Source organism: Opisthorchis viverrini (assembly GCF_000715545.1).
Source record: "Opisthorchis viverrini unplaced genomic scaffold opera_v5_448, whole genome shotgun sequence".
Taxonomy (NCBI): Eukaryota; Metazoa; Platyhelminthes; class Trematoda; order Opisthorchiida; family Opisthorchiidae; genus Opisthorchis; species Opisthorchis viverrini.
Genome location: NW_008752106.1, coordinates 125,057 through 136,810, shown reverse-complemented (window position 1 = coordinate 136,810; position 11,754 = coordinate 125,057). Strand labels below are relative to the sequence as shown.

Below are 11,754 nucleotides of genomic sequence, written 5' to 3'. Positions count from 1 at the left end.
GTAAACTCTCACATGTGGAATCCGTGCCCGATAATCACGGATGAGCTATCCGTGAGACAATTGGGACAATAGTTGAAGAATAACTCCTAAGAACCGCTCGGAAAGAACGGTTAGAAAACCTACTTCCCGAAAATTACATCATTCACCAAGTGGAACCTTCCTGCAAATCGAAACTGAGTAATCGAACTCCAGTCGAGTAGAATGCCATCGGCCCAGCAAGTATTCCTTACAGTGATGCCAACCCAAGTAACAGAAAAGGCCAATTGACTAGGAATAAATTGGAAGGTGGCTCTTCCCAGCAATATCGCTTTGAACAGTTTTGGACACTGAACTATTCTGAGGATCGAGAGTTTCTGTTTACTACTCAGTGATCTGACAAATGTGGATAGCCGGTAACCCGTTTAGCTGTCATCCGAAGCCCTCGACTCATTGTTTGTCATGGTTCGCCACCTTCTTCTGGATGCTCTTCCGAACAAGTACCCTTGGTGAGTTGAAAAGCGGTGCGGGTATTTTCAAAAGCCTTTACGGCTTCTATATGTGATACGGATCCGAACCACCACGATCAAAGGTCTGCATTGTGAGAGGCGCTAGATTCTAGATTCATTTGTTTGCACTTCCGATCGTGGTAATGCTCAGTGAAAAGGTACTTTGGGGTGCTCATCTGTCACAAAGAGAAAGCGCCTCACTGAGATGTGACGGTTCTCGTGTTTTCGTGACTGACTGGGTCATAATGAGAGGGAGTCTTGTGACACTGGCAGTCTCAGACCGGGTCGGCCAGGAATTGGAGGCTGTAGGGTTAGAACGCGTGGTGACTCGCTCTTTCAAACCCGAGGTGACCTTGCATTTTCTACTCAACACTGCCGTTTTGCGGTCAGGTGTTCCAGCCAAAGGCATTGTTGATAGTATGACATTTGGAAATTTTAATCTAGCTTTTGTCTTGCATATGGGATCAGTCTTCCCCACAAAGCCGAGAATTACTGTAAAGTTGGTTCATAATTGATGGAAATCATCAACAGTGCACATCCCACAAACTTCCAAGGAGAATGGAACTAAAGGGAACCGAACAGCAAGCGAGATTTCGGTCCTCACATACCACAACGCACGAGTATAAAGGGCACACAATTTCGGTATTCCTGAATTTCAAAGAATCATTTAACTCTTGGTTCATAATGGAAATCATCAACAGTGCACATCCCACAAACTTCCAAGGAGAATGGAACTAAAGGGAACCGAACAGCAAGCGAGATTTCGGTCCTCACATACCACAACGCACGAGTATAAAGGGCACACAATTTCGGTATTCCTGAATTTCAAAGAATCATTTAACTCTGTTACGGTCTGTTCTGTTTAACACTCTTGTTCAGACAAAACGAAGCGAACATAATCGATTCGGCATACTCTTAGACTTGCAAGTGTGTGAGAGTATACGAATTCCCCCTGAAATCTCAAAAGTACAAAAATGGATTGAAGAAATAATGAGACGAAAGGCAGGTTTTCAAAGCCCTGGCTACGTAAAAGAACCCTGTCAATCTGTAATATGCAGAAGAAATCGCTCCTGCCTTCGAAGAGAGAAAGGAAATGCAGGTGTTCTCGAACGAACCGACCACATTCAGCCCATCTTTGAGTATGTGCTTTGCATCCACAAATTGTAAGGTCATGCTCCTGCACATGCGATCAATGAGTATGCCATTCGCAATCCATGGAGAGGCATTTGGGGGTCGAGATCGTCGAACTTATCTTGAAAGCTGTATAAGCTCCGAAGTATGGAATCAACTAACGGGTCTCAGCCTCGGATCACGTCTGCCAATTCGATATACCCATGGTGACATGCTTCTGAGGCTCCGCGGACGTGTATTTCAGGCCGCGATGTGCACTGTCTCCTCACATAGTTGCCAGATGTTGTCCTTACAGGCAGAAAAACACCTCTTCAGGTGTCTGCTAACCGCCGCCTGACGTTTATTTCACGTATTTAGGTGCCGACAAAGCAGCAGCAAAACAAAGAGAAAAAGGATGTTCAATTGTGCAGCAGAGACTTCAAGAATATCCAGCTCCAGAACCTGTGGCAGTTTGGTCATGTACTACGCATCGAGAATCATTTTCAGAAAGGATAGTGGTTCCCGTGTCCAGTTCAGGGTGACACAAGAAGAGCTGTTTAAACTATGATTCAAAAACGATTACGAGAAGTCTGGGTAGTGTTAGCGCGACCCGCCTCACAGAATGGAGTTTGCGTGATCCTCTCTGCGATTGGTCAGAGGCGATGTAACATACGGCCGTTGAGCAACGTGTATCGCATTCTTGTTGCGAGGTCCTACACAGATTGCCCGGAGGAGTGCCTGAAGCGCCCCGGAATTAGATTAGTTAAACTTGTTTGCGAACGAGGACAAGTCTTATGAAGCTTGCGATAACCACTTGTTTTAACTAATAAGAAACCGTCCCACAAACAGATGCAAGAGTTACCTGCCAGAACGCGGCCAGTGGCCTCATTAAGACTCCAACACCTGACGTCGGCAAGTGAGATGGAAATCCGAAAGCATCAAGCTGGAGTTAATCCTAATAGGAGGTGCATTGATCACGTCTCTAAAACAAGGCAAAGACTTAAGCAGCACCACAGATAGAGCCGGTAAACAGTCGTGGTCTTCCTCGGACTCAAACGAGTCTACGCATTAACTGGAAAACGAAGAATACTTCCAAACGTTCGTCATTTATGGTGTCAGAAAACAGAAGAAGACAGATTTCATCCTGGAAAACGAACCGCAACAGCTACACATGAACTCCCTGTAAACTCTTTGGCAATCTTTTAAGTCATTTGTTGTCAACCTCGCGCTTTGCATGATTCTGAAGGAGGCTCGGAGAACAACACCCGATTCGGTAGACGATGTTTCGGAATGCAGCCATTGCAGCTGATGGTGCTGGATGCTGTCCGTGATCGAAGTACCTGTCGAGCAACCAAACCTACATCGTTGAGGATTCGTTGACGCCATCCGACACCAACAACAGCTCTCAGACACTGGTGGTGAAAAATCTGACATCTTATGTCATCTGTTCGTGGGAACCATATCTCGCAACCACACAACAGTACCCCAAGCTTGAAGCTGTCCCCTTTCGTGGTGGTTGGGCTGTAACGAACCTGCTGGGACTCTATTCCTTAAGGTTCGGAAATACGAGGAAAGAAAATGGGAGAAGGCTGACGAAGAACAGCGAGTTTCGGCATTACAAAAAATCCTATCACAAAGTGGCATGGAGGTGAAGTCGTACTGCCCTCTGAGATAGAAGTGTGAAGGCAGTAAGACGTTTACCAAATACCCTTATTCGCGTATTAGTGTGGTTTTGACAAGTAACCCAACTGAATCCAGCTGAATCTCTCGTTTATAATGGTCTTTAACTGAGTATACTACACAAGGGCGCCTGATGTACGGAGTTTGCTTCAAGTGGTCAGCATTTCCATATCCATGGAACCTGCGATGCTGCCTTCTTCCGAAAAGGTAAGCCCTGAGATATGCACCACCTGATCGTCAAACGTGATGGCCGGTCGAAATACTTCTGAAGTGAAAGAATATGGTACCGCTCAAAAGTCATCAGCTGTGTGCGGCCGCATTAGGAGTGCTTCACTCCCTGTGTCCTCTGGCCAGGCCGGCTGCCTGCTGCCAAGTGGGTCAGATAATAGGAACACTCGCTCCGGGAGAAGATCCTAAAGAAAAACCCAACTACCACTGTTTTAGAGTTCAGGGTTCTGAATCACAGGTTAGGGGAAAAATTGCGAACAAAATCCTACATCTCAGTGCCTTAAGGATCAGGCTTTTGAGTCAGACGCTCACGATTAGGTACCTCAACCAAACGCACTTCTTCGGCTTTGGCAACCGGGAAGTATCATTTGCCCTTGCAGCTCTTTGCTGGCCGGTCCTATTCACAGATCTCCTCCCCACTCGTCGAGTGATGCAGTGCAATCAACCGATCTGCCAGTCCCTTAGCCATTGTTTTTCGTCTAAACAATCGCCCAGAAAAATCAACAGGCGGCCCTTGTTGACCTTGTTGTCACTTTCTATGGATGTATGTTGTGTCTACGAAATACGCATATACAAGAAGGCAGTTCGCTGATAGATCTCAGGTCATTCGAGGAGAACCCAGATTCATACTCTTGGGGTGCCTAGTGATCCTGATACAATTAATCGTGGTAGCTATGATATGGATGTTTTGCCTAGTCCCAGGGCTGACTATGACTTGCTGGACTGGAAACCAGTAAACGATAGCTTTTGTGGCGTCAGGTTGACTGTTTCAATCAAAATCCATGCATCCCCAAGCGGTAAATGTTGTTTGTTGTGTCTGTGAATGTCGCGCCAGACGGTAGCCTTCAGACTGAGAAAGACAACTTTCATCGTGGCTTGTCACGGCTGCTCCGGTCAGCGAGAAGTACAGATATCATGATTCTGGTAAGCGATATGAATTCTCAGTCGAACGGCAGAAAAATAGGTGTTGTGAACATAGATACTAAGCTATGAATGACGATTATTATTATTATTATTATTATTATTATTATTATTATTATTATTATTATGTCAGACGAGTGGTTTTTGGGGAAGTCCATCTTAATGGCCGATTCGCGGTTGACCCTCACCGCGCAGACAACAGATGGCGAATTTTTCATTTATGTGCGGAATACCACTTATTAATGGGCACTACACGTCTTGTGATTTACAGGCCGCCAACTGCAAACCAGCCGTGGACATAACTGGATCATGTCGAGTTCAGCGACCGGTGTGTAGCACTCATACGAGATTGTCGTTCGTTTTGGAGTACATCATGGTACTGTACCGACAAGCGTGATTATTCGCTTTCACACGCGGGTTGATACGAGGTCATTCGATTAATTACTTGAAAAACCTCTATGCAGCTCAACAATACCGTGTGGATTGCTGTCGGCTGCTACTTCTAGCCTGCCAGCGTAAACTCCTATCATTCACTTGTGCGCTGCTGCTTTTTAGGTCTATGCAAACCCCAAAAATCAAACAAACTTATTTGAACAGGCTTCTCGAACGCCTGCCGGAAGGTCCTATGTCGGATATTAACGACCACCGAAAACAGATGCCTACAGTGCTACTTACGGTCGGAAATTACATCTGCGGCACAACTCGGCCAACCTCATCCAAACATTGGATCTCTGGTAGAACCATGGCTTCGATGGATTCCACAGATTTCTCTCTGCCACAACCATAACTCAACCCAACGCATCATCCGATGCCGAATGAAACTGAGTGTCTATTCAAACCGGGAAGCTCGGTGGACCCGAAAGGCAGAAAAATCGGAAAATCTGAAAAATGCCGGGAACGTCCAGAGGTTGTTCCATTCGATTCGTTCGACTGGTCCTCAGCGGCCACTTGTCAGCGAAACTATCAAGGAGCAGAATGGCTATCTGATATACAGCAAATGATAACGCTTGGACCACTCGGCACAACACTTTGAATGACATTTCAGTTGGCCATCTGCGAACTTCAATCCGGAATGTCCGCCTTCACCAGAAAAATGGACTGTGAACATGGTGCCCCCTACTTAAGCGTCACGTTGCTGCTGACCCTGATGACCTTCCATCTGCTCTGCTAAGGGATGAGGGTTTCTCAACCAGCCTACCTGGGCTTATCTGGGAGAAACAGTCCAAAAATAGTGCCCATTTCCGAAAAGGTCTCTCCATCAGGTATTAGAGCAACGATACATGTATATAGACGACACAATCTTGGTATTCCTTCACCTTAAAGATGCATTTGATTCTGTCGATCGTTCAGCGCAGTCAACTACACTTGCCCAATGGGATATGCGCCAGAAGTTTGCGAACACAATCTGATCGCTGTACTTACATACTTCGGGGCTTCCTTCAAAAATGTAGTGTCCGACAAGGATATCCACCCTCTTAATTCTTGTTCAAATTCGTGATTGGTGAAATAATGAGGCGAACGCTGAAAGGTCTTCAAAACTCTGGTGTTCAAATTGCTGCTGGTAAGAACCTCGTCGATCGTGCATGCGTCATCTTCATGTTTGAAGATGCAGGACAAGCACAAACTCTACCGAATATATTGATCACAATCACACCATCTTTTGACATGCGTCTTGCACCCTCAAAGTGCGAATCCATGCCTCACAACGTGCAGTTTCTGAACGTATCCCCTTCAATTCAAGGATAACCACTAGAGATTGTGGATAAGTCTGCATACTTTGGCAGTCGTGTTACTTCTCACGGAAGTAGCTGATCAAGTTAATGCGGAAATCGTAAGAGCCAGAATCATGTTTGCTAATTTGCGTCACTTATGGCGTATAGCACTGGACCTCGAGGGTCGCGTGTACCAGGCTGCAGTGAGGGCCGTTATTGTGCGGTTGCGAAACCTGGCATCTGAGGACAGATGATGTGAGGCGTTCGCAGGTTTTTGACCACCGATGCCCCAGAAGCATTGATCGTGCAGGATGGTATCAACGAATACGTAACGAAGCAATTAGAAGACCAGTGTTTGGTCGTGCAACAGGTACTTCGATCGCGGAAAACAGCCAGTACCACCAAATGCGGTGGCTCGGTTGCGTGATACACATGCGGAAACACCGTCTACCGTTTTCCGCGCTTCTTTCGGAGTGGCGCAAGGCGCGAGGTGGACAACGTATGACTTGAAATAAAGGTGTCAGATTACGAAGGGCTTAAAAAATAAAAATAATAAATCGTTCAGCTGTAATACCCTTCCGGTGCCTAGCTGCCATGCCACCTGACGGAAGCACGAGGGCTGGGATACTGCCAGGTGGCCCAAGCCTAGACAGGTGAAGTCGAGTGGTAGAGGTCGGGTTCGAACCACGGACCTTCCGGTCAGTAAATTCGCGCTCTAACCACTTGGGCTATATCGCCCCAGCGAAGAGCTGGGGTGTTGTTGGTTTTGTCCACCTTCCAGGATGGGTGGATGGACCTTCGTGACTTCTTCTGAGCTTGGCTGGAAGTGGCAGGCAAGAAATGGCAGCTGATCGATAGGAGCGGAGTTCGTGCTGTCGGCTTCTTTTCAGATTGCTTGACTAAGCTTGGAAGTGTAGGCATCCCAGAATACTTGAGATAGGCCAGTAACAGGCCCCTTCCCTCACCCACTCCGTTCTGTTTTTTTCCATTCTAGGGCTTTAAATATAATTAGATGAACCTTGTGGCTAGAGGGCAGTGAAACGCTTATGTTGCTGTCTCCGATGATGACTAACAGAAGTTTGTTTATTGATTCACTTATCTTAGCAGATGTATGAGCCGTGACTGTACTGTAAGAGATGAAGTTAATGCGCGGGCAACCAGGCACGAGCGGCATTTGCAATCCTGCGTCATTTAAGGGTCAGATCCGAAATTCACTAAGATTACAGGGCAGAGTAAACAAGGCAACCATAATAGAGATCTTAGTTTACAGTGGTGGGACTTAGTCCCTCAAATGCGAGGACCTAATGTGTCATCAGACTTCTATTCACTGGTATCTCCGTAGCATAGCAAGAGTTAGCTGCCTAAAGAGAGTACGTGACGAGGTGAGGGGTACTCGGTGATAAACCCGAAACGTTAGAACAGAAGATCGAACTTACCAGATTGAGGTTGTTATCAAATCACCGTCTAGTGAAGAAATCGCTGCTTTTTGTACCGAGCAACTGCTGGCAAAAGGTCTGCGGGGGAACAGGTCACAACACGGCAGTGAGATGACTGTGAATACAGTTCATGTGAATACTGTAGGATCTTGGTGACTTTCTGGCTGTGGCCCACATGATGCTGCTTGCAGATGGTTGGGAACTCTGTGGGACATGACACAACCGATTCCGTGGGACGCATGCTATTATTTTCAAGCCAGACTGCCTAGCTGGGGTTAACCTCTCGTTGTGCGTTGGCCTTACGTTTGGTGAGGTTCGCAAAGGAGACTGAGCCAATCACGCTGATGGCGCCTTAATTCGACAAGTTGTTGAACGGTAGTGAAGCATCGGTGTTGAACACTGATGCCATGCTGTCGATGATGACGAAGATGGTGATCGACAAGTTGCTCAGATGTGTCCAAATACGTAAGCATCTTATTCTTGATCGTCTAACCTAGAGATATATAGCTTCTTCGCACTATCTCCCTACTATTGCTTTTTCTTTTCACGCTTTACGAAGGCTTTCTTCCCCCCACACCTGTTGTACGGCAATAGAGCGCCAGCATTATTAGTGGTAAAGTGCTGTCAAGATAATAATAATAATAATAGTAATAATAATAATAATAACAGGGGAGTCTGTGTAGTTTACTCAAGGCAACGAACAGTCGTTGACACAAACGTCAACAGATAATGGCAAACTGGATACAGTAGTTTTAATCCTACATTTGTTGGTGTTGTGAACAAGTTTCTAATTTTGAAACGTGGTTTGCAAGCAGGTGAGAGAAATTAACATCGATGGGGACGGTGACGTTACTACATCAGTGATGCTCATCTTCATCTCTGATTTAGACATTCGCGTTACTTAAGGCTCATGAGGGTAGTCCAAGCATTCGTACTGGATTTTTAGGACACACAGGTACCACGGTCGCCATAGGTGGAACCTGACAGACCCGATCAGTCACTACAGTCTACTGTTCCAAAGAATAATAATCATTCAGGTGTAACATTCTTTCGATGTCGAACTGCCATGCCACATGAAGGAAGCACGAGGGCTGAGATAGTGCCAGGTTGCCCAAGCCTAGACAGGGTAAGTCAACAGACAGAGGTCGGGTTCAAACCTTCCGGTCAGTAAATTCACGCTCTAACCACAGCCATCTCGTCTCGTTCCAAAGAACCGAGTGCAATAAGACATATCACCATCTATCTCTGTACAGTTGCAACGAAATAGCGTCTATGATAAGCAACAACACCAGCTTTTAACCATACCGCATCAGCATCTAGCAACCAAGATTTATTAAAAAGTCTAAAGAGTTTACAGTGAACCCTACCACGTGCACACTAACGTGTGCACTGGATCGAAAATGGAGAATGAAGGCCATTAACGTCCCCAGCCAACCACCCATACCCCACTTGTGGAAGTCAACCCTCACTAACAGTATCCAGACTCATTGTAATCGTTTTCATGACCTTCTATAGAATTCGCCATGGGAGAGACCGAGTCTTTCACCGGACTACAAATTAGCATGCCCTTGCATTCATGCGCTTCAAAGCTGCAAGACTGGATGGGCTGGAACCCTAGCCTCATCCGATGTTCATCCGCGGATGAACCGATCGAGGTAGTAGACAAATTTGTTAACCTGGGCAGCAACATCAGTCCCGGTGTTCCCGCGAAAGCTAATAATTTCACCTGGATTTGGAAGGCCAGAGTAGCTTTCGTGAACCTGTAAAGCCTGTGGCGTAGACTTGACACCAGCTTCTCTATCAAGGGTCGAGTTTACAATGCTGCAGTGCGCTCCATATTACTATACGGATCAGAAACCTAGCCGCTGCGCGCCAAGGACATCAAAAGACTTTCAGTGTTTGACAATCTCTGTCTTCGGAACATTGCCCGAATCTGGCGGGGACACCGGATCAGCAATTCTGAAGTATGTTGAATGGTATTCGGAAGAAATAATTCACTCTCGAAAGACGAACTGGTCAGAATGCATCAAAAGAAGCGTTAAGCTGTAGCACCCTTCCAGTGCCTAGCTGCCATGCCACCCGAAGGAAGCACGAGGGCTGGGATACTGCCAGGTTGCCCAAGCCTAGACAGGGTAAGTCAACAGACAGAGGTCGGGTTCAAACCTTCCGGTCAGTAAATTCACGCTCTAACCACAGCCATCTCGTCTCGTTCCAAAGAACCGAGTGCAATAAGACATATCACCATCTATCTCTGTACAGTTGCAACGAAATAGCGTCTATGATAAGCAACAACACCAGCTTTTAACCATACCGCATCAGCATCTAGCAACCAAGATTTATTAAAAAGTCTAAAGAGTTTACAGTGAACCCTACCACGTGCACACTAACGTGTGCACTGGATCGAAAATGGAGAATGAAGGCCATTAACGTCCCCAGCCAACCACCCATACCCCACTTGTGGAAGTCAACCCTCACTAACAGTTTATTGCCTTCAATGCATAACTCCCTTCCCAATCTCCCCATTTAACAGTCCACCTACAGTACTGTATTTACGCACTAATTTATCGACCTTCAAAGCGCAGCTACCTACCTACCACCGAATTATCGGTGGCAACTACAGCCACTGTACGACAAGTACACGGTTATTACAGCTGACAGTGTGCCTCCATAAATATCCAAGTAAAGCTAGTGTGTTTATCTGCACGTCTACGAATAAAAGAAGGCAGAATATGGCAAACATTATTTGGTGGATAAATCTGGACCGTGATACAACTCATGTTCATCAGGCTCTACAGGTACTTTAGGTCCACCGTATTTACGTTACACAATGTTACCTTGTCTACGTGTGAAAATACCTCTTGAGTCTGCTAAATCCATTTGGTCCCGTCAGTTAGCAAGACGAAACTGGGAAAATAGGGTGGGTCGTCAAAAACAAGTCTTTGTTGAAAAAGAAAAAAGCCATAAGATATCGGTGATGTATGGGTCTTCTGGGGCGACGTAATTATTGAAATTTCCTGCGGACTTACATGGTGAAAAGAGACTGCGGTCACAAACCCGCTAGAGTAAATCATTCTGTGCTGAAAATGGTGACAACCATCGGGGGACACAGTAACACATGGTTGAGGATTTTGAGGAAGTTTTCCCCTACCTTGTTCTCAATGAACGTTGAAGAGGGCGAGATGGCCCAGTAGTCAGAACGAATTTACTGACCGAAAGGTCTGTGGTTCAAACCCGACCTCTGCCTCTTAACTTCCCGCCAGGGCTTGGGGAAGCTGACTGTATCCCGGACCTCGTGCTTCCGTCGGGTGGCACGTTAGCTAGGCACCGAAAAGGTGTTACAATTGAACGATTATATTTAACGTCGAAAAGTCACCAAGGCTCAGCACCATACATTAGCAGAAAGTTTGTGGGTCCACATCTAACGCTTGAAAAATTAGTCTTACCTTGCACGCCTCACATACATAAGCGCGATGATGAAAACCGACTGCAGGCTGACCACATATTTGACAAGCTTGGTCCTCCGATCTTGTCTGGTACTGCACAAATGCATGCTCTGGTGTGAGAATAGTTCCATCGTCTTCAGGAAGATAGGGGTCACGAAATGGTAAGCACTTTGATGTTGGAGAAGTTGACACGGAATTGTTCGATTGCATAGCAGATGCTGAATCCGTGTCGTTCATTTCTTGTGGACCAGCCAAATCACTGTTGGTAGAGTCTGGTGGCGCTTTCAACACCCCTTCCATGTTCTCAGTATTTGTATCAAACAAAACAGACCCTGGAAGATCACCTCATACCTCCCAAGGGCCCAAATGTTACGCCCACCACAATATTATCCGGATGGGTTGTACATTCCAGTGAAAACAGGGGGAAATGCACGTGTGAAACAATCTGCCCGGAGAGAATGCCTGGTTACATCCATGAGAAATGGTAACCTGATACGGGCGAAATGTAACAGAAATGCACGTGCAGTATAAAAAATCGGCTAAAAACAGCTGCGAACAACTTTTTGTGTATGGCGCGCTATTTAGCCCAGTTCAAAAGGATAAGTTCAGTAGAGTCAATGCAAATACGATATAAACATTATGTATATGGGCGTATGAAAAGCGAAAGGACCGTCGATTCCAATCGTAAGGTAACTCGCATGGACTCAGGTCCAGAGAATTACTGAAAAGCAGGAAAGAT

General features: G+C 46.1%; 1 protein-coding gene across 1 annotated transcript in view; it reads right to left on the bottom strand.

Moving 5' to 3' along the window:
- T265_11105 (hypothetical protein) overlaps positions 1-11,315 on the bottom strand; it is a gene marked incomplete at both ends in the record, with an annotated part of 75,928 nt that extends 64,613 nt beyond the window's left edge. Inside the window, one exon of the mRNA XM_009177668.1 lies at positions 11,016-11,315. Coding sequence (XP_009175932.1) covers positions 11,016-11,315 — 300 coding nt within the window. The remainder of the gene's footprint in view (positions 1-11,015) is intronic.
- Positions 11,316-11,754: the final 439 nt, after the last annotated feature.